The sequence below is a fragment of the Nansenia antarctica genome (assembly GCF_963989245.1).
Source record: "Nansenia antarctica genome assembly, chromosome: 1".
Classification (NCBI taxonomy): Eukaryota; Metazoa; Chordata; class Actinopteri; order Argentiniformes; family Microstomatidae; genus Nansenia; species Nansenia antarctica.
In genome coordinates, this window is record NC_137674.1 from 93,295,011 (window position 1) to 93,322,772 (window position 27,762).

General features: G+C 40.6%; 2 protein-coding genes across 3 annotated transcripts in view; one reads left to right on the forward strand and one right to left on the reverse strand.

Moving 5' to 3' along the window:
• The window catches only part of rpf1 (ribosome production factor 1 homolog), a 288,578-nt gene that overhangs the window by 125,351 nt on the left and 135,465 nt on the right, over positions 1-27,762 (reverse strand). The gene's annotated exons all lie outside the window — the stretch shown is intronic.
• Positions 12,131-27,035, forward strand: mcoln2 (mucolipin TRP cation channel 2). 2 transcript variants are annotated; one of them, XM_080544058.1, is made up of 15 exons: positions 12,131-12,264; positions 12,885-12,959; positions 13,235-13,388; positions 13,934-14,107; positions 14,454-14,607; positions 14,873-14,951; positions 15,046-15,142; positions 15,269-15,368; positions 15,519-15,631; positions 16,623-16,772; positions 17,402-17,503; positions 17,930-18,052; positions 21,304-21,510; positions 22,013-22,146; positions 26,532-27,035. In XM_080544058.1, the coding sequence occupies exons 3-15, from the start codon at positions 13,242-13,244 to the stop codon at positions 26,566-26,568; spliced, it is 1,617 nt and encodes a 538-aa protein (XP_080400184.1). In that variant the 5' UTR covers positions 12,131-12,264; positions 12,885-12,959; positions 13,235-13,241; the 3' UTR covers positions 26,569-27,035. The 2 variants fall into 2 exon arrangements, with proteins under 2 accessions (XP_080400184.1, XP_080400183.1); XM_080544057.1 differs by lacking the exon at positions 12,885-12,959 and having other exon boundaries at positions 12,134-12,264.

Consider the following 27,762-nt stretch of genomic DNA (forward strand, 5'->3'; position numbering starts at 1 on the left):
ATATCTCAATGCAAGTGAGACAGGCCATCCTTAGGCTGCAAAAACAACCCAAAAACCCATCAGAGAGATAGCAGGAACATTAGGAGTGGCCAAATCAACAGTTTAGTAGAATCCCACATTTTCACTATTTTCGGTTTTGGGGAGGATCCAAATATCATCCAAATAAACCACTTTTGCAGTAAAGTATTTTTATACAACCATCCATTTCATAAAATAGTTGTATCAAAGATATGAAAACACATGGTTGTGCTTTGTTATACCCCGGGTAGAGGGATCTCAACTTTTGAAGGCTTTAGTTCCTCTACCAAAAGGGTTTGCTTTTTACTGTTTTTGCATACAATAATATTTATCACAATCTACACACTTGATGGAGGTGCCAAATGTTGATATGCCATGGTGGCCAAGTGGTAAGGTGTCGGTCTTGTAATCCGATGGTTATGGGATCAAACCCCATCCATGGCATTATAAAACTCTGTTAAATTAGTTTACCATTGAGAATACTCAACTACAAATCACACCCCATTACATGGTAGGATACTCCAAGTTCTGACAAACTCTGCTAGGAGGAGTGGTGATAACTGAAGAGCTATGGTGGCCAAGTGGTAAGGTGTTGGTCTAGTAAACTAAAGATGATGGGTTTTAACCCCTTCAGTAATCTGTGATTAATCATGGGTGCTCCTCACAATGCCCACAAAACTGTCTGTCAAAGAGGGGGATGGGTCAGACAGGCAGGAGTTGTTTGGTGAATACATCAGAATTACACAGTAACATTCTTAGGTTCAGGTTCTTCAACATTAATAATACATTACATTAGACTCAAAGACACTTTACCAACTGAAAAGATCAACTAGTAATAAAAAATAAATAAAAGAAAGTGGGGAGACAGGCCTTGACTAGGGAGGAGGGAATGGGGTCCAAGGCACAGGTTGAGGTTAGGTACATTGTGTGATCTAATTAATAATGAATAATTTTGCCATTTAGCAGACGCTTTTATCCAAAGCGACTTACAATCACGAATTACAGGGACATTCCCCCTGGAGTAACTGAGGGCTAAGTGCCCAAGGGCACACTAGTAGTGGTGTGGCTTCAGGCGGGATTTGAACTCCCAACCTTCCGATCACAAGTTCAACTCACTATCCACTAGACCACCACTACCCCTCTCTGTAGTGGTGATCTGTTGGTCTGTGTAGCTAAAATAAACAGGATTTTGCTGCCGTAAACGTATGTCTATTCATTGATTCACTCGTATACCAAATCCATTTGAATTGAAAACTGTTGCTTCTCGTGTCAAATATTGATATGCAATTAAACTGTGATTAATTTCGATTAATTAATTACAAAGCCTCTAATTAATTGACATATTAATATTTTTTTTAATCACGTCCCACCTCTAGAAAATACTTTTTGAGAGTGATGTCCTGAGGTTGGATTCGAACACAGTCTGTAAACATGGCAGGAAAGAATCAATAACGACTGGCCCAGGGCCAGCAGCTTTGCGTACATTCACTTTGCACAGTGCAGCAGTAAGTAAGTAAGTAAGTAAAGCTTTATTAATATAGCGCCTTTCGTACATGAAATGCAACTCAAAGCACTTTACAATAGGTCAAGTCTATTAAAAAGTTCCATAAAATCACGTCTCAGTAGACATTGGTGATGGAGAACGCGAAGGGCTGGTCGTCATGGGGGGGCTCGGCTTTGATGGAGGGTTCGTTGTTGTTCTGGTCGAAGCGAGCATAGAAGTGGTTGATCTCGTCGGGTAGGGAGGCAGTGCTGGTGGGGAGGGTTGTATTTTGGTGATGGCCTGGATGCCTTGCCACATACGACGGGGGTCAGAGTTGCTCTGGAAGTGCTCCTCGATCCGCAGTTTGTGGTTGAGTTTGGCCTCCCTTGGCCGCCCCTCTTCAGATTAGCTGATTTCAGGATTTTGCTGCCACTGAATTCTTCAAACGGGAGCTGACGCTTTAGAAGCAGAGGGTGGCAGTGTTGCAGAAGACAACAAGGGAACCAGAGAAAAGAACAATCAGAGCAGCAGCCCTCTGGCCGTCTGAGCAGGTTCTGCCACCAGCCGTTGAAGCAGGGTCCCAACAGTCCTCATAAATATGCTGGAATGGCAGGAAAATACATCTACTGCCCTGCTAAAGTGTTTTCTCTGTACCAGGAACATGGTATGGTAAAAGAGATGACCAGGGCGGAGTTCCAACAGTCTGCCTTTTATGAGGCTGAGAAGCAGGTGCATGGTGGAGATGGGGAAGTGAAAGAGACACACACACAGAAGGAGAATCTAAAAATGGCCAGATCTTCCTGTATATTGCAACATACTTGTACTTTTTTGTTAGTTAGTTATTATTTACAATGAATTCATGATTCATTCATGTACACTGTTGCAAATTATTTGATATATATATATATGCAACTTTTGTTTTGGTTCAAAGATATGCAACCAAGGTTTAATTGATCCGTTTTGTTCATTTGATATGTACATAGTTTAGCATTTGTGATTTTTAATAAATCAAGCAGGGCTCTCAAGTTTTGAACAGAGTTCAGAGTGAGATTTTGGCGGCGGGGGGGGGGGGGGTCTGATCTGATAAATGACATCAATTTGTAAAAATAAATAAATATATAATCACACACAGTCTCAGCGTCAAAGGATATATGGTCTTCTCCCACGTCGACCAGTCTGTAGCCACTTCGAGATGTGAATGATCAATTCAAATAATCTGTCCTCTTCTGTGTAGCGAGCATCTGAATCAATAGCTCCAGTCAGCCCGTGTCTTTGGAATCAGAACGTTGTTTGTTGTAGCGGGAATATCAAAATGTTACCCGGATACAGCAATGCTATTATTTTCTGATTGGCTGTTCGGTAGCTATATTTTTTTATTTGATTAGCTGGTGCGAACTCTAGGGGAACCAGAGGAAACTCACTTGATTCTCTACCTGTTCTATTTTAACAAATAGCGGCGCAATTTGGTGGGCGCCCCTGGTAATTTCTCTGCGTGAGAAATACAAGGTGTGGCGTGTGAACGGGTTGAATTGTGTGTGTCTCACGCCCAATGCGTGAGACTTGAGAGCCCTGCTAAAGATGTTGGCCCCCCAAATCATTTTACAACGTGTTGTAATTATGTTACGATATTTCTGTCGAGTGAGTGAAGGTAAGCAACGTAGGGTGCTTTCGTAAAATCGCTCTGAGAGCGCCGGAGCGCACACTGGATGCAACGTCATAAAGGGACCAGGTAATTTGATTGGACAAGAGGCATTCCATGAGTGCTGATCATATTTCCAGGGCGAATTTACGAACGCAGCTAGCGAACAGAAGACGCAAAAAATCGTCAGATCAGATATATAAACGGGTTATTTTGGTAAACTGGACACATTTTGGGAATATATGTTACTTTCTCGCCTGAAAACATATTAAAACTTCATAAAAGGACATGTTAACACTTGTAAAGCCAAAATTACATATTTTAGCTAATGGAGGTTTAAAATGGAGGTTTAAATTCGCAGCTCCCGGCGAAATGCATTCTGGGAGGCAGTATGCGTACTGTGTAATGGTCTGCTGGTTTTCACATACTTTTTATGAATTTAGTAGGCAGTATGCAGTATATACTCATTGAGTATGCTAGTATGCAGTATGCTAGTATACCATTCCGAACACAGCCAGAGACTGGTGTCACCAGCACAGCCTAAATAGGCGTGGCCACAGGTGTGCTGCTTCTACCAATCAGGCCTCCTCTCCCCACTGCCATCCTGCAACACAACAAACACAACAGGACAGCAGAGAGGGAGGGAGGGAGGCCGTAACCCCCCCCCCCCCTTTATTACCTAACATAGTTCAGTGTTGTTCTCCATGGGAAGATTACTTGCACTGAGACAGTTGGGTGGCCAATATTTATGCACAGAAATTGGGGTGTGAAGTCATCAATTGGACTAATCAGAGAGTACAAATACAATTCACGCAGCTGTTAGAATGCCAGGAAATGTCCAAAACATGTTTATTTCTTTATTTATGATCATACTGAAGAAATCCAGATATATTGTAACATATCAATTACACATGGGAAGATCTATCATGCGCTTAGAGAAATGTCAGTCCTGCAGATTAGGTAATAAATTAAGATCATTGCATCATTGCATTTCCGACAAATATCCATGCCCATGTGGAGAAATATGAATCATTATTCTGCATTTTCCTCCTCCTCCTCCTCCTGAAAAACAGAATAACACTTATTATAGGTGGAAATGAAACCATCAGTCTAACAGATACAGTGCTATGACTGAATCCCTCTGTAATCTAGACATTTAGCATCATAAATGGGCCCATTTGACAAAAATATACATTTCTAAGGGTTCACAGTTCTGCTCTGACGGTGACACTCGTAAACCATCACCTTCTCCTTGTCTTGGTTATCAGGGGTCCTGTGTTCAGGAGGAGTCCCCTGCGCCGTCTCCGGACCCCCCCCAGACCCCGTCACCTCTGTGTTGACATCATCAGACCCCGTCACCTCTGTGATGACATCATCAGAGTGCGTCAGCTCTGTGTCGACACCGTCAGCCTCCTCAGAGTGCGTCACCTCTGCGTTGACATTATCAGAGTGCGTCACCTCTGCGTTGACATCATCAGAGTGCGTCACCTCTGCGTTGACATCATCAGAGTGCGTCACCTCTGTGTCGACATCGTCAGTCTCCGAGGTCGCGGTGTGATCAGTCATCTCGACGGGTTCCAGTTCATCTGTCTCCTGTGACATGGTCAGAGGTCAGAGGTGACGCTGGTTGAGTACTGTTGGGAATCCCTCCCTGCCTCTCTGTTTGTGGGGGGTCCCTCCTCTGAGGGGGGGTCCCTCCTCTGAGGGGGGGTCCCTCCTCTGACGTGTCAGTTACTTATAACCTGTACAGCAGGGGAGGCTGCAGGTGGAGGGAGACATCGGAGGACGGAGGGCGCAATGCAATGCATGGAACAGAATGAGGAATGTTATCAAACGGATAGCGTTCCTCATTCCGTTCCATGCATTACAATGAGCCTGTCCTCCCATTTCTACTTCAGTTGCTTTCCAGGCCCTGGCTGGCTTTTCCTCACTCTGGTCTCTACTTCCTGGCTGAACATACAGTATCTCCACACACACCTGTCACCTTCAGACCTGGTCCACACACACCTGGTCATGTCTTTTCACTGTCATCTTTTTTCCTCTCCTCATATCACACACTGATGATGTCTTATCTTTCCTCACTCTCTCTCTCCTGGTTTGTCACTTTTGTCACTCTTCTTCACTCTGTCCTTTCTCTGAGGTAAATATTCTCTGTCAGTTGTTCTGTCTTTTAGGTTAGAGTAGAAGTAGAAGAAAATACTCAGCCTGGCCTCTAAAATACATTCTGAACCTCAATCAATCAATCAATCAATCAATCAATCAATTGGTGACTGAAATCTTTCCTGAGTATGTCACCATCACATTGAGTCACATCACCTCGTCTTGGTCTCGCTGGTCTGGGGAACCAGGTGTGTGTTTGTCTTGTGGTCCCTCAGTTGGACTCTCCTCAGAGTGAGTCTCAGTGTCCTCTGGTTGGGGAGAGTCCTTCTCTGGTCCTGGGGAGGACGGGACTGGTGTGGAATCACTGGTTTCAGTTGTATCTGTCACCTGGTGAAATGTTGTGATGGGAGAAAATGACTGGTGACATCTTCCCACTCTCAGTCTTATCCTCCCTCCTCTGTTGGTATTTCCTGTTGTTCTGGTTGAGTGACTGCAATCCTGTCAATCCTGTCTTATATCTTTGGCATATTTATCCGGCTGAAAATGTCCTTTCTGTATTTCAATGTACTGTATGTATTGCATGGTTAAAGTTTAACATTTAACTTTTTTAAATATATTTATTTTAATTCTATGACTTCCTTTTCCTTGTCCTTTCTTTCCTTTATTTTCTACTAATTCAGTTCTTCCCATAACATAAAACATGTCTCCAACTTGCCTTTGTCCATGGCTTTTTATCCTTGCACAATCCTTTCATTTCTATATCTGTCCTTTTGTCTGGCCTCGCTCTTTTTCAAACACACTGTGGTATCCTCAATCTGAATGTGAAGAAAGCTCATGAATGGAAATAGGTTCAGCATCATGTTTAAAAAAAAAAAAAGGAAATTGTGTTTTTGAAGTAGGCTACTTTTTCCTCCCACATCATCATCACCTTGTCTTGGTCCTGCTGGTCTGGAGAACCAGACATCTCTTTCTCTTGTGGCTCCTCAGTCTGTCCTCCCTCAGAACCGGTCTCATCTGGTTTGAGAGCGTCCCGAGGCTCTGGTCTCGAGGCTGACTGGACTTCAGGTGTGGAATCACCTGGTTCACTGGTTTCAGGTTTATCAGTCACCTGGTGGTCAGTATGTGAGACACAACAAACATTCCTCATTGCATTCCATGCATTACAATGAGCCTGTCCTCCCAGTTCTACTTCAGCTGCTTTCCAGGCCCTGACTGGCTTCTCCTCACGCTGGTCTCTACTTGGCTACTCTGGTCCCTCACTCCTGGCTGAACATACAGTGCCTTCACACACACACACCTGCCACCTTCAGACTTGGTCCACACACACCTGCCACCTTCAGAGCTGGTCCTGTCTTTCCTAGACACCTGTCACCTTCAGAGCTGGTCCACACACACACACACACACACACACACACACACACACACACCTGTCACCTTCAGAGCTGGTCCTGTCTTTCCTAGACACCTGTCACCTTCAGAGCTGGTCCTGTCTTTCCTAGACACCTGTCACCTTCAGAGCTGGTCCACACACACACACACCTGTCACCTTCAGACCTGGTCCTGTCTTTCCTAGACATCGTTTTTCCTCTCCTCATATCACACACTGACGTCTTATCTTTCCTCACTCTCTCTCTCCTGGTTTGTCACTTTTGTCACTCTTCTTCTCTCTGTCCTTCTCTGAGGTAAATATACACCTATCTTTTCTAGACATCTTTTCCTCTCCTCATATCACACATGGGTGAACCACTGAAGCCGTTCCTCCACATCTTTATCAGTAGGTGTCTCAGGTGTCCTCTGCTCTAGCCTGCGCTCTTAAAGGCAATTTCATTTTTTTTTAAATACGTGGATATCAAGTTCTAGATGCTGTCCTCTCTGCAATTAAAATACGGTCAGCTTAAAGATAAAAGTGCAACTCCATGGACTAAAGATGGTAGTGGTAGTGCCATCACCTCATCCTCATCTTGTTCGCCGATTGGCTCTTTTTCCTCCGCCACTAGGCTACCGGACGACTCTCCGTCAGGTGTTTCCCCCGAAGGCCCTTCGTCACCGGCACTGATGATGACCTCAGAGGGAGGAGCTGTGATGACATCATCACTGGCTTTGACCTGGCAGATATACAGTACAGCGCGTACCGCTGCTGTGAACCATTCTGTTCTGTGTCGACGTTGCTTTTTGCGCAACAATGACATTGAAATGACGCTCAAAACAAAGCTACTAGATTGGCTCTCCACTGTTCAATGCACACAAATGTTTTGGAAATTGATAGAAATCTGGCATGGCTTCCTGTAGAAAATAGATTACAATCCAGTCTTCTGATCTTCTTCAGGAATGTCAGAAATGAAACCACAGTACTTTTCTGACAAAGTAGTGTATATCAGAAATGAAAACAACTATCTGACCAGACAGGCCAGTTCAGGATATCTCTTACCACCTAGACCTAGGACAAATCTTCTCAAATCTACAGAGCCATGACAGGATGGAACTCTAATTCTAGAGGCACTTTCAAGAAAACAATAAAGGAGCACTTAATACAATTAACTCTGAATGAACAGTAGATGATTTATCTCGTTTCCTGATCTGTTGTATCTCATTTATTTTCGTTGTTTTTTTATTTATTTTTTATTTGATTCCTTTCTTTTGCTATTATGATGTACGTATGTATAACATGTTTACAATTGTCTGTATGTATATAATGTTGATTGTTGATATACAAATATGATTTTTGTGTTGGGACCCCAGGAAGATTAGCTTATGTCATGGCATTAGCTAATAGGGATCCTAATAAACAAAACAAAACAAAACATCTGACACTAACAGAAACCCGAAATCAGACGGGAGAGAGGATGAGCCATGCCTAATAATATGCAGAGGAGGGAGGAAAGGAACAGAGCTGGAAATCCCCACCAACGACCACAGAAACCGTCTAGCATGCCAGAATGCCTGTCCTTTGACACATCGCAGGTGCGAGAGAGGCTAGATATAGCAGCTGAGATAGAACAAGGCACCACCACCAAAGCCACATAGGAGTGTAGGAGTATTGAGGAATAGTCTGGAAATCAGAGATGTCACCTCCTCCTTCTTGTCTGTGATATCCTGACGAGGAGTTTTGTTAGGGGTTTCTTCCGCTGTCTGGCTATCCTCTGGGGAGGAGGAGGAGGAGGAGGAGGAGGAGGAGGAGGAGGAGGGGATGGGTACTTCTGGTTTCATAGGCTCTCTCTCCTCATCCTCATCTGAGGTAACCCTGGTGCTCTGACCTGCAGACACTGCAGGCTCTTCTGTTGAGATCTGCTGATGGTGTTTTGATTTTGATTTGGTTAAACCCCTGGAGGATCTCATCTCTCTCTCTCTCTCTCTCTCTCTCTCTCTCTCTCTCTCTCTCTCTCTCTCTCTCTCTCTCTCTCTCTCTCTCTCTCTCTCTTGTTGGTTTGCACTGTCTTGTCCTGTCTTGCACCTGTCCTGCTGTAAACCGTGCTCCACTCTCCCAAACCAAATTCCTAACATGTTTACATGTCATGGCAATAAAGTCTTCTGATTCTGATTCTCTCTCTCTCTCTCTCTCTTCAAGCTGAAGGCTTCTACAAGTGATTCCTAGCCATTGTGAACATCTGGTCGTGGTGGGTTTGGGTTTTAGTCTTCCAGAGAAATGTCTTATGTGTTGGTTAGTATTTTGTTCTGGGTTCTCATGGTCCAACATCAATTCATTCAATTCATCAATTAATTCAACACATGTATTGATATGATGCGTTTTGTGTAACTATATGCAAATGTTGTGTGCCTATCGAATATTGCAATACTCATTGTTTAACCTTAAACATACAAGTATGGTCACTCTCAGGACAGAAACTGACCACTCTGAGGCAACATGCGTTTCTGTGTAATTGGAACTGGGCCAGATTTAGAAACCACGGGTAGTGGAGACCAGTTTAACTCTAAGGACATACGAGCCTTGCAGTGGTCAGCTGCAGAGCAGAACAGCATGAACACAGGATGGAGACATGTATGGGAAATAATGTCAGTATATTTAGGAACGGCCAGTCAGCTGACTAGAGTCAGGTAACTGTTGACCGGGACAACTAAACCGTTATGGTATGGAAGAGAGGCGAAAGCCACATCTAACTTTAAGCTGATTCCTGTGTCAGCAGGAAATCTAGAATATAAGGAGGCACTGTAAGATGTCATTCTGTGTGCGTTCTGTCTGTGCTTGCGGCAGATAACACCCGGCGTCGTAAATAAACTTGTATCTTAATTGTCTACCTCGAGCATTAATTAATTATCATAAGGAAACAACACCTCTCGGTCTCCGCCCTCATCTGAATATTCACCCACTATCATGTATGTAATAGTAAGCTACTGTATCGTGTGAATTAGACAACATGAAGAACCCAGATAATAACTGTACCCCATCTTCCTCCACTGCAGCCAGCTTTGGAGGGTTGTGATGTTTCTTGGGCCTGTCTGAGCTGGGCGGTGGTCGAGATGCTGCAACTGGTTCCTCTGGAATCTGGAGCAGATCGACGCTATTAAACTCTCATAGGCACACACACACACACACACACACACACACATACACACTGAGAGAGATAGGGGGAGGAGAGAGAAAGAGAGGGAGGGGGAGAGAGAGAGAGAGAGCTGGAGGGGATAGGGAGCGAGAGAGAGGGAGAGGAGGGAGAGAGGGAGGGGAGAGAGAGAGAGAGAGAGGGGGGGGGGGGAGAGAGGGAGGGGAGAGAGAGGGAGGTGAGAGAGACAGAGAGAGAGAGAGAGAGAGACAGAGAGACATACTCTTGGCCCTACCAGGGACTCCCTGATGTTGTCCTCCTCCGTCTTCGTCTGCTGTTGGGTCAGACCCAACTCTCTGGCTCTCTCCTGCTCCTGCTCCAGTCGCCTCTGATACACCATTTTCTGAAATTATCATAAATTACATAATCAAATGTGGAAAACCCTTTATTTGGATAGTCTTCAATCATTTTACATCTTTTAAAATTATATTTTAAATAATTATTTATTATTAAAGCACTTTGAGCTGCAACGTTTGCAGGAAAAGTGCTATATAAATAAAAAGTTATTATTATTAGTATTATTATTTGAAGATTGGGGACTGGCAATATTAGTATATGCTGCCGTCTACTGGCAATAGATGGGACAACATATTACTTACGTTCTGCTTATAGTCCAAGTTTTCTTTATACTTGTAAATCCAATGCGCAAGAAATTCGATAGGATCTATGGGCCGCTGCTCGATCACCTCGGCTAGTCCCTCCACCAGACATTCCCCCAGGGCTTTCTTCACGTATTCTGAGTCCATTTTACTGTGTAGTGAAGTACATTTTGAAGTAAAGTGAGTGCATGAAATGAGGACATGAAGGTGAGGACAACCAAAGACTTATATCTATATAATAGACGTATATAAATAAAAAATAAAGGTTATTATCTGAGTACAACTGAACGTGAAGTCAGAGGGATAGAATGAGAATGGCTAACGACGTTTGCGTTGGCTGTTTAAGCAATTAAAACACGAATTTCCATCATGAAATGTAACAGTATTGTTGTTTTAATTTCACAACTTTGCATATGATAAATCAGTTCTTAATAGAAGTGTTTAGAGCACTATTACACAAACCTGTATTTCTCCTCCACAGCGTCCGGATGTAAACATGTGTCTCCATGGTAACCGTGCTACTTCGTAAATCTACCTCCGAATGTTGATATTAACGTTCCGCCTTTATATAATAATAATAATAATAATAATAATAATAATAATAATAATAATAATAATAATAATAATAATAATAATAACCTTTATTTCTATAGCACCTTTCCTGAAAAATGTGCAGTTCAAAGTGCTTTAATTAATCATTACATAATCACCATTTAATCATTTACTCATTAAAGGCAATATCAGAAAGATGTTTAGTCTTGACTTGAACATATTTGCTGAGGTTGCGTCCACATCATATCATGAAGAATAGTAACATAAACAACCATGCATTTTCATTAAACTGATGTATCCCACATTATCCAGGCAGGTTTCTACCAGATATATTCATTATTTCCACTGTTTACCAATAGTAATTAGTCTAAGTAAACTAAGTCTCTGTTCAAGTGTGGAACTGAATACTATTATTATTACTCTCTTGTGCGTTTCCGTTACCAATACATTCTACGTTTTTCGAGGTAGCATATCACCACCACCAGATGGCACTCTAGGCACTTCAGGCAGAAAATAAAATAGGCTTGAACGTGACAAAGGCCTGGAGTAGGCAGTGGGGAGGAATGAATGCCATAGCCCACGGTACCTTCAATGTACTCCGCCAAGCCATCAACCACGACTTTTTTCTGTACTGACCTTTCAAGTTATAACAATATTGCGTGTCTCAATTTTGTCCATAAAGATTTAAATACATATGTAGGTAGTTTATCTAAATCAAACATCAAACAACTAAAACACACAATTATGCCGCCTACTTGGTCAAATAAATGGCATGTGGAAGTCATGATGGCTCTTAGACTACACTGATGTCAATAACGTGTTCCCGCCCTTAGTGGCAGGAATCCACCAATCATATCGATTACATATCGAGATATGGCTGTTTTTCATTGGATGTTAATAGATGCATGCAGTCCATCAGTCTTTGACCAGGGTAATTAGGATATTAGAAGAATTACAAACCCTTAAAAACACAAATTCATTGAGAGGATTACATATTTCTTTCCAGAGATACGTTGTGTATAATTTGTGCTTCCTATATCCATATTTAGTACTTTTAAATGCAGAAGTTTCAAGTGGAACACAGATGGGCAATTAACACTGAATTGCATTGCAGTAAGTGAGTCCTACTCCGTGATTGGTTAGCTGACGCCTGCGTTGTCCGGCTGTGAGAGTCAAGCCATTGGAACACTCATTTGCTACAATTTAACTTCTGCCATGTTGTCCAGATAAATAAACAGATAAGACCAGAAGCATGATTGCTTTGATTATTTAAATGGAATTGTTAGCACGATATCTCGACGGAGGCGAGTCAGTTTGGTAAGTGTTGTTTTATTGAATAGTCTACGAAGTTGTATTCATGTTAAACATGACTATTATGTTGTGTTTGACACGTCTTATAAACAGTTATGAAACCATTTGGCCTTTATATGTTATGCTTCATGATCATAGCTTGCGATGACCTCTAACTTTCTTGGATTATAATCTCTTGTTTTACGTTGGGTCAAATGTAGAAACGCTTTAATTTCTAATAGTTGTCAGAACTGAATAAGACATAACATGAAATGGTCTTTAAAATGTATAGTAATTTCTTCAAGATCAGAGGTACAGTTGTCGCATAGGCCTACCGTATAACAATCAAAATAAATTAATGGAATTAATACCGTTTTATCCAACAAAAAACACACTAGGTATACAAAAAGCCTGCAGTCAACGCAACTATTTTTAGTGCTTTGAGTCAACCTTGGACTTCTCCCACATGAATGCACTCAGTGTTCTGTACAGGGAGTGCTTCAGGAAACCTATTTTGTGAGCTTTATGGAAATATCCTGTGAGAGAAATATGCATTTCTCAAAACTGAGTGAAATGTTTTATTCTCAGTAGGCCATCTGTCTTTCAATGCAACTAGGAATGCTAATGGCCTATTTTCCCCCTTTTAGATGGGAAAAAGCACAGTTGAAGAACTTGTCAGCAAAAACACCTTTTTGTGTGCTGTATTAAGTGTAGTCAAAAAGGTAATGTGATTGAAAATGCGTTTTTTCACTGCAGTTGAGGATGTCAAAATCGTTAATTTGAGTTGAAGTTGTTCCTTCACATGGGGGGTATTCCATCAACATTGCTAAAGAAAAATCTAGGCTTATTTTGATAAATCTCGTGAGATTTATCAAAATAAGCCTGGTTTTCTTTTTAGAAGTCTCGCAAGACTTATGGAAATGAGCCTAGATTTGTTTTCTTTAGCGACGTTGATGGAATACCCCCCTGTCCTGTGTTATCATCAACTTTGTTTTAGCTCCACAATGACACAAGACAGAATCAAAGAAGAGATCCTTAGGGATGACCTGAAATATTACTTCATGAGCCCTTGTGAGAAATACAGGGCCCGACGACAATTACCTTGGAAATTGGGAGTGCAGATTCTGAAAATCATCATGATCACAACACAGGTATGGGTATTTATATCACAGTTTATAAGCTGAACACAATGCTTTTTCTCTTTTTTTTTTCTTTTTTCTAAAAACATGTTTTTAGGGAATTTCTGCTTTATTGGGATAGAGACAGTAGAGATTGACAGGAAGGATGGGTGAGGGAGAAGAGGGATGACATGCAGGATATGTTGACGGCTGGAATCGAACCAGGCACCCTTCGATGATATGGCGTGCGCCATGATGTGTGTTTTCCGTAATAGAAACTCCTCTATATTCAATTGAGAATGTATCCATATTATTGTGACGTTGAGGCAGGTTTAGATTATTATATTCCCTGGTTGAATAGCCTATGGATGTTCAAGGGTAAGTGAAGAAAATACAGCCTAGAATTATTAACTGACATAACTAATTGTATTCTGATTGTTTTATGGATATCTGATCAGTAGAATTATACTGAAAGGGAAACTATGGTTCTACTGTTCAAGATAAATCCCCTCTGGACTATTCAACATGGTAGATGATACTTAACTGCACTACACATTTTTCTCTCTTCTCCTACAAAGCTTATCCTGTTTGGGCTGAACAACCAGCTTGTGGTTTCCTATAAGGAGGAGAATGCCATGGCCTTTAAAAACCTGTTTCTGAAGGACTATAGTGGGGTCGATGAGGATGACTACAGTGTGGCCGTTTACGCCCAACAAGATGTCTATGACAGTCTGTTTTATGTGCTTGATCAGGCAAGTATTCCTCCCTCTTCCCCCCCTCTCTCTCTTCCTCTGTCCTCTCTCGCTCCCCCTCGCTTATCATTTGTTTCCTAATATGTCCTGTTTTTTATGACAGTTCTAGCTGCTCTTAACAAGCACTCTGCGTTATAAACATGGCATGTCAAGTCATGATTGCAATGCACAGTACAGCAGAACCATGTATCATTGTCTCATGAGTTTTACTGTACTATGACATTTTTGTTTGCATTGCATCATTCAATTCAAGAATAATTGTATATGAGCATTGTGTTGGGGTAATGTGTGAAGTAAATAACATGCTAAGTGTGAGTGCTGACTTGGAGGCTTGTGTTCCCTGTAGTACGGACAGTTGGGACGTCTGTCTGTAGGGCCAATCAGTTACGCTGAGGAGGATGGGAAACTGCTGCCCTTGCTCATCTGTAAGGAGTACTACAAGACAGGCAGCTTGGAGCCCTCCGATGAGGCCTACGATATTGATGCTCAGTTGGAAACCGGTCAGTGGACTTATAAACTTATGCTGTCACAGATTGGTCAAAAATAAGCACTGTCAGTCACTGTTTGTCCTTTTCTATTGTGTCTTTTATTGTGTAGTTTACTTTACATTGTTACTTCAATATTTTAATCTTGTATATATTTTAAACCTTTTACATTACCGTCTCTCTTTCCTGTTGTTAAAGTATACATTGTATGAAAAGAAACACTACAGAGCATATACATTGAAGCTCAATTTGGTTTGTAATCTTTTAATTCTTTTTGCAGTTTGTGAGACGCATGACCCAAAGACTGCCAGCCAATGGAAAACAGATAATTCATCTTTTTTTGATCTGGACTTTTATAGGTATGTGTGTTTGACAGTTGAGTTTGACTAAGACACCTGATCATTGAGGTTTGATGTCTCAGTGATACAGTATATTGGCTTGTTTTGCATCCAGGCTTGTGGACATCAAGATAACTTTCCAACTTAAAGGCATTAACCTCCAAACAGTGCGCACACATGAGTTACCCGATTGTTATGCCTTCTTTGTCACGGTAACGTTGATTGTTTCATATAAACATGTTACCCCATCATCATACCCATTCCCCACAGAGTGTGGCTTTGAACAGTTGACAAAACTGCTTTGTAATGTGCTTTCACTTCCCCCTTTGTCTGCAAAGATTATATTTGACAACCACTGTCACAGCGGAAAAGTGAAAATCTTTCTCGACATTGACACGCTGAGCAGTGAGTGCAAAAACTGGAAGATCTCAGGGACTGGTAAGGTTGTGTTTCTACTTTAAACAAACAACACTGAAGACTTGGCCACCACTGTTCACCTTATTAAGATGTAGCCTCAAAGTACACCACTGGTTATCAGAAATGGGATAGCGGTTATGTGTCATACACATGTGGGTTTTTCTGTTTCAGCTCAGAAGAACACACACTACCTTCTGATATTCGATGGCTTTGTCATTCTGGTCTGTTTAACCTCGGCAGTGCTGTGCACTCGCTCCATTGTTCTGGCTGTGAGGTTACTGCAGGTGAGTCTGTCTCTCTGAGCATGTGAGTCTCAGAAATGTCCCCCAAGAAAACTGTTAATATATATATATATATATATATATATAGATATAGATATAGATATAGATATAGATATTATAATGTGCCAACTACCCTGGAATCCATTACGCATATGATCAGAAGTGTTATGGACTTATTCAGGCCTACTTCAAGTTTCAAGTCTTTTGTTACATCACATTACACAAGTGTAAAGGCCAATGCACACAGCGTGCGATTTTGTCGCACCGCGAATTCGATTCCATTGTTTTGAATGAGACAATGCACACGGCGTGCGATGCGATATTGTCGCACGACAACATTCGATTCTCAATTCACACCACCGAAGTCGGACCAGGCAGGCTGAGAATCGAATGTTGTCGTGCGACAAAATTGCACGCAGTGTGCATTGGCCTTAAGAGAGTAAAATTATTAGGCTTCAATTCCTGACATTTCAGCACAAGACAATAGTACAGGACATAAGTGACAAATAAGATTATTTACAATTAGCAGTATCTATTTGTATACAACAAGGCAGTAGGCATAGTTCAATAAAAAGTGTCAATAGTACAGGACATAAGTGACAGTAGTAAAGTGACTGTGAGCTTAAGCTTAGATAGTCTGTAGGCATGGGATATGCTTGTGGATGATAGTCAATTGTCTACAGTAGACTTGTTCATGAGCCTGATCGCCTGGGGGAAGTAGCTGTTGGTTAGCCTCTGTGTTTTGGCCTTGAGACTCCAGAAGAGGCTACACCTTTTGGACGGCATCGGTTCAAACAGACTGTGTTTGGGGTGGCTGGGATCTTTGATGATTCTCTGGGCTTTGCTGACACACCGTTTGTTGTATACTTGTGACATGCTCCCAGTTTAGTAACAACATAATAAGATGGCCTATCTTGCAGAGCTAATCATAGAATCTTGATCTTTCACTTGCCATGTTATCCCTTTAATTATAGGCCTATAACCTTTATTACAGAGATTCTCCAGGTTCTTCCATGAGAACTATAATCGCAAAGTGTGCGAGGATGACCAGAACGAGTTCTTAAATGGCTGGTATGTTTTGGTCATTATTAGTGATGCCATGGCCATAGTGGGATCCATATTGAAGATGGAAATACAAGCAAAGGTAAGTTCCAGTTGGATCCTCAAATTCTTTTTAGGAATCTTGCTTAGACACATACAGTACAGTTAGTAGACATTTACCTTCTTACAACATGTTATGTAACATTTATGTAGTAGACATTTACCTTCTTACAACATGTTATTTTGGACACAGGATGTATGTATTTGGTCATATATAGTATATACAGTATTTATATTACCAATGCAATGCTAGCTGATATTTACATTGAGAATGCAATGCTAGCTGCAAGAATGACTTAAGCTACAACAAAATATGTAGGGCTCAAACACTTTTTATTGCATTAGATTAGGACATGTAGTATAAATCTGTGTCTCACTGTCTCTATATTTATGACTGATAACTTTGTTTGGGAAAGGTTGAGAAATAAATACACACAGGAAGAGGTTGAGAAATAAAACTCCCTGTTGCCTAGACACAAATCAATGGCCTGTGGACTTTGGAGCAAGATGGTTGAATGTAGAGATTGTAAGGACTATTTACTTGAACCTGAGTGTGACTTCGGAGTTGGGCTTTTACAACCTCCATGTTAAGCATTTACCTCAAATTGACATAAGGATAAATGAACTCTCTCTCTCTCTCTCTCTCTCTCTCTCTCTCTCTCTCTCTCGTAGAGTCTCACCAGCTATGACGTATGCAGTATTTTCCTGGGGACATCTACATTGATGGTGTGGATGGGGGTGATAAGGTACCTGGGCTACTTTCAGAAGTACAACGTAAGTTTTCTTAAGGAGATTTCACATCGTGTGGTGTTTCAGTACGTTCCCCCATTATTCCACAATGAGAACTTATCCCTGTGAGCGACACACCACTACAAACACAGGCATTGAAATCACATTAAAAGTATACACACAATAATGTTTCACAAACCATTGTAACCCCCACAGTTCAAGTAGATGAAAGAAAGAGAAACAAATATCCTTTTACAGGATTCCTTCACTATACAACATTTTGTTGATCAACAGCTTGAACTGTGTGTACGTGTGTACGTGTGTTTGTGTGTACGTGTATGTGTATGTGTATGTGTATGTGTATGTGTATGTGTATGTGTATGTGTCTGTGTCTGTGTGTGTGTGTGTGTGTGTCTGTGTCTGTGTCTGTGTCTGTGTGTCTGTGTCTGTGTGTGTGTATCTGTGTTCCAGGTGCTAATCCTGACCATGAAGGCTGCCTTACCCAAGGTGCTGCGCTTCTGCTGTTGCGCAGGGATGATCTACCTGGGCTACACCTTCTGTGGCTGGATCGTACTCGGGCCCTACCATGAAAAGGTATTGACTGACTTTGTTTCGGCACTAACCGTTTATAGCCCCAAGGTGGCAGTGTTTATGCATGTTGCTGTTACTACACCATTGTCCAGTGCGTGTTGATCCAGTAATAAGCTATCCACTATGCCCAAAAGCATAAATACTAGCAAGAAAGTATGTAAGTCTGTTTAGCTAGCCTCATCCTGTAAGATAAATTATTTACGGAAGTCCCGAAACATTGGAGTCCTAAACAAGGGCCCATGATGGAGACAGACTACAGAGTTTAAACAGTGATAGCTAAAATAGAGTACTTCATTTAAAATTCCACTTCAGTTTAGGCAATTACTATGTTTTACATCTAAGGTAGCTGAAGATGAATCTCCTGAGGATGTAATGGTTATTATTCAGGATGTCAGACAGTTGATCCTCAAGGACCCACACCACCCTGGCAACAAACTATTCATACGGCTGGCGCTCAGGCAGGCGCTTCAGTATCATGCCCACCCGGACTAACAGACTAAAGTTCAGTTTCTTCCCCGGGGCTATAAGTGCACTAACCTCGGCTAAGATCTAAGCCAAACTAAACAAAAATCCCCTCTGTAACCCCCCCCCCCCTGTGCAATATGAGAAACTACTGTGCAATAACCATAGTAGTGTATAGTGAATAGTGCAATGTTCTATAACCCTGCAATATGTTTACATTCTTATGTTAGGTTTTCATATACTGTATATAAGTTACTAGTTCATACGTTTACATGTTTATAAAAAAGTACACAGTTACATGCTAACTCCCCCCTGTCTATATACCCCCCTGTGAATAGGCCATAATAGTGTAAGCATATACGTTTACATAATAGATACATTCTCAGATTCCTACCGATCACTTATCCCCCTATTTATATCCCTCCTATTTATGTCTGTTTATGTCTCATTCTTGTTTTTTATTATCTAGGACTGTGTTTGATTGTTAAGCTTGCATTTACATTTCGTTGTACCTGTTACAATGACAATAAAGATCATTCATTCATTCAGACATGTACTTAATGTAATGCATTGTTTCTTAACAATCTTAGCATCAATATAATGAATCATCTGTAAGGGAGTCTCCAAAACAGGTATGAATAATAAACTATTTAGATTAGTGTACCAAAGATTCAGATTTGCATGATGTATGGGCCGTATCTGGAGAATCACGCAGGCACAGTTTAACTGTCAACACACCCGTCACACATTGTCAACCCTACATTGGCACCTCTACTGTATGTGTAAAAAAAGAATCTAAGATAGAAATCACAACGCCAATATTAGATCCTATATCTATATTAGATCCTATATCTACATTAGATCTCCCCAGCTGAGCACTGTAAAGGACATGGTCACATTGAAGCTGATGAAACATTACAGGTTGACTTCAGCATGTCTTTTGCTGTGCTGTTGATACTGTCTATTGGAAGAGGGCCACAACATACAGTATACAGTGTGGTAACCATCACGTCCTGTCAGTGTTTACCATGAGATATAAACAAAGGATGTTACAGAGCTTCCATCCCACAAATCCACCGTGTCTTTCTACATTGAGTTTGCCGTTGAAAATGGCCATCAATAATATAATGTTTCATTTCATTTAGTTCTAAAGTTCATTTATATTTAGCTTAGAAGCGTGCGCTCAATTGTAAAAATAAATAAATATATATATATATATACTTTTTAAATATAGCCGCAAGTGGAAATTAAGGGTTAACCTCAAATTTGCTAAACATCTGTCATGGCACTGTCCAACTTTGAGATTGATTAGATTAACAATGACTGACAAAGCCCTATTTGCATGTCATAATTTATGGTACATATTCATTTATTAATACATCTCATTTTAATAAAAAAATACATATTTTCAGTCCCTTTGTTCATCTTGAGGAGCTGAATCTGTCAGTGTTGATTTGGACAAATGGTTGAAAAGTTATGGCCTCTCAAAGTTGGAAAAAATCAATGTGTTGCTATAATGAACCCTTCTGGGATTTTGGCGTTGGGAATTGTTGTGAGGCTGTGGCCTGGGGGTCCTCTCTGTGCCTGGCAAAAAGCAAAACAAGTTACCAGTCATGGCTATTTGTCATGAAAACAGCAGAAGGCGTTTTTGATATTTAAAAATGGCTGGAAATGCAGAATATTTAGTGTCATGTATTAGGTATATTTTTCATCTGATCATGTTGGAACATAACTATATCATACTACTGTCTTGACTTGCTAACCAAGTTTTGCATATTTGCACAAATATGGCCAAAATAGCCTCATTTGCATATTTTGTTAATTATAGTGCTGATTAATTTCCATATAGCGTGGTCATTTTTTGATGTGGGAACTTTTTGTTCTCAAACTTGTTAAGGACTGGTACATACTTCTTATGTACCTTGTGTTATGTCGATTGGACTTACGCTATATTAAGTTTTCTTTTGTTTTTTCACAGAATTCGAAATAGCGGAAAATCTATTGGGACATGTCTTTTCAGTTTTACCAGCGTTCTTGTTAGTCTTGAGGAGGTAGATCTGTCAGTGTTGATTTGGTGTCTCTTGGTTCAAAAGTTACGGCCTCTCGAATTTGAAAAATTCAACGTGTTGCTATAATGCCACCTGCTGGAATTTTGGCATCAAAGTTGTTGTGAGGGTGTGGACTGTGGTCCTCTACGTGCCTGCCAAAAATCTAAAAAAGGTTACCAATATTTGTGGGAGTTATGTTAATTTTTCATGGAAGAGAGCTGAATAACTAACAGTTACAATAGGGCTTTGCCCACTGCATAGGCTTGTTCCCTAATAACATTTAATAGATGTTCTAGGTTCAGTCTCTGCTGTCATCCATCATTGATGAGCGGTCCGAAAAGTGAAGCAGGTATAAGCAGAAAGCAGTCACATGGTTTCTGTTTACCCTCCTTCAGAGCGAGAGAGAGAGAGATCACTGGAAAAATACTGCCCTGCACCTGATGTTGCTGGTATGATGTCAATATGACATATCAACAGATCATTTCTCACATGCTCATCATGTGGAAAAAAATGGCGAGACTCAGAATCTCTAGATGACGTGCCGCTGCAAGTGGGCTGTGTGGCTCTAACCTGGGCGCTGAACTGAAAAGCAAGAGGGTCTGTGACGCTCATCCAGGATGTGTGTTCTGGGCGTATGTGGGTTGTGTTGTGTGCTTTAGATACTATCTATCAATCTTAATCTCTTGTGATCTCTTTCTCCCTCTCCCTTTCAATCCCCATGTTTCTCTCCCTCTCTCTTCCCAGTTTGAGGGCCTGAGCCGCGTGGCTGAGTGTTTGTTCTCTCTGGTCAACGGCGATGACATGTTCAGCACCTTCGCCCAGCTGAAGGACAAGAACACACTGGTGTGGGTGTTCAGCCGCGTCTACCTCTACTCTTTTATCTCCTTATTCATCTACATGGTGCTGTCGCTCTTCATTGCCATCATCACAGATGCCTACGAGACCATCAAGGTACTGCCATCTGTGTAGGTGTCCAAAGAGACAGATTGGGTTGGTCCTGCTCACCACAAGACTGTGTTAACTCACTGAGCAATAGCCTCTGCATTAGCCCAGGGATCAAATACAAGTCTTCAGGTCTCATGATTTATCTCATGATTTCAGGTTTTTGTGATTTAGGTAAATTACCCAGATCACACAGTTATCACCTCAAAAATCATGTGAGACAGTGGAGATTCATACGGTTATGGAGTGTAGACCAACCAGTTCATTAACAGAGTATGGAAGACATATTGTATACATTTTGTGTAATGTGGGATTTGAATCCTAAATACAATATGCTGTGACATGAACTTAGTTAGTTAGTTCCCACAGTTGAATGCATACTGCATGTGAGATCCAATGTGTCCTGGCTGTTTGGCCAGTATGGCATTGTTGCCTTTATGTTCTTTGTGAACAGGTGTTTAGGGTGTCTCATGTTGCTATGTTTTTGAATGGTTCTTTACTGTGCTGACAGAACTACCAGAAGAATGGCTTCCCAATGACAGACCTGCAGAAGTTCCTGAGAGAACAGAAGGATTTCCCTCCCTGTGAGGAGACCAGCGAGACAGATTCAGAGACCGGCTACTCAGGACTGTGCTGCTGCAGGCGGTATGATGATGTTACGTAATGTCACACTCTATATAGATTAAGAAAACAAAGCTTTGTAAGGTGATAGTGGAGCTCAGTTTGAGACAAATCTGGTTATTTTACTGTAACACCCTGGTTGTCTTGAAGGGTGTCATGTTTTGCTTGATTTGTCCATCTCTCTGACCTCTATGTGCATGTCTTACTTCCCCACTTTGCAACAATGTGAAACTCTATTGTGTCACTGCATTGCTGGACCAATATGAATATCATGTGGCATTTAAGATATCTACATCACGTCAGTTCTACCAGTTCCATTTCTATGAGCCAGTCGCTTTCATTGGTGGCAGAGTAAAGCAGAGTGGAGTTCCCCCCGCACTGAGGTTAAGCCTAGCCCTCTGTGGCCTGAGAAATGAAATTAGTGGTGGGAAAAATGTGGACACACCCAGCGATGTGCTGATTACAGAGGAACGGAGGGTTTGCACTGGGAAGAGGCTTCCCCTTTAGCTACAGCGGGCCGAGATAAACAACCTCATGGCGAGCTTTGAGACTGAGTCAAAGGAACCAGTAGGATTCTTCTGTATGCCTCCCACTCACTCTCCAGTATATACTCCATGTGATCCACTGGTGCTGATTGAAACCAACACTAGCTTTTCATTTGGATCGGCCAACAAATGATGGCCAATTCAAGGTCTCCCTGACCGTTCTGTCAGATTGATATGCAGTATGGTGTGTGTTTGATGTTTTTTTTTTTTTTTTTTAGAGTAGAGAGTGACTTATTCCCTTGCAAACAGTATCATCTCCCATTTGTACCTGGATCCTGTGCACTCGATTTTCCTTTAGAGTTGTGTGTGCATGTGTGTCTGTATATATAAAGACTATATATATATATACGTGTATATACACTTTATTAGGAACACCTCTACACTTGTGAACAGTCCAAGCTGGTGGAGGGGGTCTAATAGTGTGGGGTATGTTTTCTTGGCACACTTTGGCCCAGTTAATACCCATCAATCGTCACTTCAATGCAACAGCCTATTTGAGTGTTGTTGCTGACCATGTGAATCCCTTCATAGCCACAATGTACCCATCTTCTAATGGCTACTTCCAGCATGATAATGTTGATTATGTCACAAAGCAAAAGCCGTCTCAAACTGGTTTCATGAACATGACTGAACAATGAGTTCAGTGTTCTTCATCCAATAGAACACCGTTTGTGTCACAGTTTGAATGTGCACCTGAACAATCTGCAGGAATTGCATGATGCAATCATCATGTCAACATGGACCAGAATATCAAAGTAATGTTTCCAACACCTTGTGGAATCAATGCCATGAAGAATTGAGGCTGTTTTGAGAGCAAATGGAGGCCCTACCCAGTATTAGTATGGTGCTCAGTGAGTGTGCATACTGTGCTGCTTGAAAGTATGTGAACCCCTTGTGCAATTATAGATTCTCTATATACGTATATAGATCTTTATTTAATCAGAATCAGTATTTTTTATCTGACATAACAGGTTTATATTTACCAATTCCATATGTTGGTTTAGAGGGAATCATGCGTGTAGTAGGAAAACTAAATGATAAAGAAATTAGTGCAGCATACATTTATTTGTATAGCATTTCATACAACAAGTGCTTTACATATAGCATTAAAAAATACAAAAGAAGGATAGTAAGAGAAAGCAAGCAAGAATAGATACATACTGTATATAGAAAATAAATAGATAAGCATTTAACAATATAATAAGATAATGAATAAAAAGATATAGCTAAAAGTGTTATTACTGCAACTGCATTCAAATTTCCCAATATGGCGTGCAAGATTGCAGGTACTGTGTCTGTGTTTAGCCGCTATCTTGCGCGATACAGTGTGTGAGATCGCAGTGTAAAATGACATGTTTGATACTGCATCTGTATTCAATCGCTATCCTGGCCGATATGGTGTGTGAGATCACAGTGTAAAATGACACATTTAGCCTATATTTGCAGCGAATTTATAGCGCTTGGACTATGGATCATACAACTCATAACTGCTGCAGGTATAAGTAGTAAAACGATAATAACAAAGATAATAATTAATGGATAAAAGGCATAGATAGAGTGTTAGTATTTAACCATAACTGCTGCAGAACATAAATATTTTTACCTTAGTTTTAAATATGTATAGGGGTTGGCCCTGTTTGATTTCTTCAGGGAGTTTGTTCCAGGTGCATGCAGCAGAGTGACTGAATGCTGCTTTACCGTGTTTTGTTTTCACTGTTGCATGGCAGAACTCCATAACTGAAAGGGGTTCATTGTTTGCTATGATAAAAAAAGGTTTCATGCAAGTATCTCCTCCTGTTGACTTGTAGCAAAGTTGAATTCTCTCTGCCAGTGTGGGGCTAAAATATGTTTACATTGAGCTTTTAACCACTTTTAAAATCTGCAAATGCCATTGATAATGTATTTTTCAGTGAAGAGTGATTACATAATTATGTAAGCCCTGTCACAAATCCTCCTAATGACGACACTTGAGCTAGATGCATTTGACTTCAGTACAGTATGTAGGTTTAAAATTGTGTTACTTTTGTTCCTCATCCTCTATATTGCCTATTAGCACTCCCACATCCTTCACTAAATGCAAGGAATGCCCTACAATAATGCAATGTTTTGTAAAAAAAATCAAGATAGAATTGTCTCATGGGTCTTAGTGACGAGTTAGAATTGGCTGGCTGAGTGGCTGGAGGTGAAGGGGGTGAAGTGGCTTAATCTCATACTGGACATTTAGCAGCTCTGGTCAAGTTTCACTGATTTTGCTAATACAATCATTGCCAAGCCGTTTGCCTAATTTCTGCTCTGTCAAAGCTACATTTATTGTTTGCATTTCTCTCTCTATGCTTTTAGAGTGCACTCACTCACACATGTGATGAGGATATTAACAACAGTTAGATAATACCTGATTAGATGCAATTTGATATGTCCAATTAGCATTATTCCTTTTCCTTCAGTGAATGTATCTGTCTTGTTGTGAAACCATTTTCACTGTTGGATTCTTTGTACTGTCACTGTTGGATTATTTGTCCTAATATATGTAAATACTAAATACAGAATGTGTTGCAACTAACATATTTAGCACAGTAAGCGTCACTAAAAGTGTTATGTAATTTCTCATTGAATTCCTCCATCAGTGTGATATGGACAGTGGGAGCTGACAAGGTATTTTCTGTGCCAACTATTTTGAAGGTGTATTTGAGGTGACGCTGAGAGAGGCAGGTCACCAAACTAGGAACTTTGATCCCACAATAAAATAATCCACCTGAGAACATTATTGATAATAACAACATCATTGTGAGTTTGAAGCATTCTTTAGCTTTGAGAACATTTAACGTCTAGGTGAAAATTGTAACCCTTTCATGCATGAATTATGACACCCTCAGGATTTTTTTCCTGTGTTTTTATTGCTTTTAGGGCATGAAAAACAAGATTTGAACTTAAAAAAACTTTTGAATTATATATATATATATATATTTTTAAAAGAGATTTCAACATGTCCACTTGAGTGGACAACATGCGTTTTGTTTTTCAACTTTAGAGATACGGTATTAATAATAAGTAATAACATAGTAATACTGTGTGTATTTAACAAACCAATGAATACAATGATATAAAATGATGTTAAAACTACAAATATAACACAGGACCCCCCCCCAGACTAGGATCCCCCCCTGACTAGAACCATCCCAGACTAGGACCCCCCCCCCCCCACCCCAGATTAGGACCCCCCCCCAGACCAGGACCTCCTGGAGGTCCACTGGGGATGGAGGCTTAAGCACAGCTCTGAACCCCACACACAGTCACTGTCTGGCCAGTCACTATCTGGGCCCCCTCCACTTTCCTGGAGGTCCCCCAGCAGCCAGTGATGCATGATGTCCAATTTAGTGGACAGATGATTAATCAGAATTTCCTCCCAATCTAAAATCAATACTTGTAACAATGAAAATGTAACAATGACATGACTCCTTAGATGTTACATGATGTTCTAAAAAAAAATCTACCTGCAAGGTTCTCCTAGAATAGAAGAATTGGGAGGATATTCCGGAGCAACTTGGCATTTCTGACTGGCCGTCAGCCATCTTGGTTTGGAGGGGGGAAAAAATGCATAGAATGGCTTGCCACTAGGTTGCAGTGTATAGGATGATGCACTAGTACCCATGGTGGTGGCTGATGTGCAAATATGCCATCAAAACCCATGCATATTCAAGAAAATAGCTGTCCACTAGTGACCGGGTTAAAGAAAACGTTTGCAGAACTGATATTACATACCATTGCAGTTCTGTCTGCACAAGCTAATACGCTCATCTTTTCTTTGCATGTTGACTGCTCCTTTTCACTGGAATGAGCATAACGTTTTTGATTGTTTTGTTACAGGACTCCAAAAGATGATGACATTATACTTATCAGCTGACACCAGCCACATCTGAGATAACAGGGAGAATTCTGGGACCAGAAAGAAGAGGATCCTGGGACCAGGGAGAAGAGGAAGGACTGAGGAAAAGACCCTAAGGAAATACTGTAGTATACAGGACCATAGACCTTTATTATAGTTCCAGAGGCAGGGTTTTGTGTATTATGCAAGGGTGAACATGTGCAATATAAGTGCCTAATAAGGTTTTTATGTCTCAGTAATACATGAAGTCAAAACTAGTGTAAGAGATTTGCTGGCTCTGTATTACCGAAGAAAAAGCTTTTAATTGTTGGCAGATTTTATATGATAGTAATGCAATTCAGGTCAGGGACATTCTTCAGAGGTTTACAGGAACCAGAGAGTATTTCTATGCAATTCAGGGAGAGTCTGCTTGCTATGTGATTCTGCACGTATTATGTAAATGAAATATTTCTGAATGTCTTTATTAAATTAAAAAGTCTTTATTAAAATAAAAAGCCATTAAAGTTATTTATATAACATACACACATTTAATTTGATTAGAATCTAATGTTATGTTAATCAAATCTCTAAACACACCAAAGATAGTATTCTATAGACATCTGTGTCAATGGTGTCCTTTCTGTAACAATATCAGTATTTGTTCAACAATATCAGTCTCTGTTAATTTGTTGATGATTTGGTAATAAGACACTTTGTAATGTTTACAGACTCATCAAGATCACATGATACCTCACAGCTGTTATGTTATATTCAATATATACACAATGGCATCTCATATGGCATGCATTGCCAATGAACCAAGAACATATCCGCCTTACCCAGGATCTAAAACCAGAAGAGGTGCTGAAACGTGTCTGCCAAAATAGTCAGTAAATAAAACACTGTGGTAAAGAGGTAAAGAGGTTTTGATTGCGGTACATTGTCTGTGTTATAGAATACAGCATATAGTATATGTTTTAATATAAAATACAGTACAGGCCAAAAGTTTGGACACACCTTCTCATTCAATGTGTTTCCTTTATTTTCATGACTATTTGGTACATTGTAGATTCTCACTGAAGGCATCAAAACTATGAATGAACACATAGGAATTAGGTATTTAACAATAAAGTGTGAAATAACTCTAAATATGTCTTATATTTTAGATTCCTCAAAGTAGCCACCCTTTGCTTTTTTGTTGTTAATAAAATATATAATAATAATATTAAATAT

What these genes read in the sequence shown, in the direction of transcription:
- mcoln2 (XM_080544057.1), top strand. Translation starts at nt 12,221, where the DNA reads ATGGAATTGTTAGCACGATATCTCGACGGAGGCGAGTCAGTTTG. An exon ending in GACGGAGGCGAGTCAGTTTG is followed by an intron (nt 12,265 to 13,234) that starts GTAAGTGTTGTT and finishes ACTTTGTTTTAG; the next exon opens with CTCCACAATGACACAAGACA. An exon ending in GTTATGCCTTCTTTGTCACG is followed by an intron (nt 15,143 to 15,268) that starts GTAACGTTGATT and finishes TTGTCTGCAAAG; the next exon opens with ATTATATTTGACAACCACTG.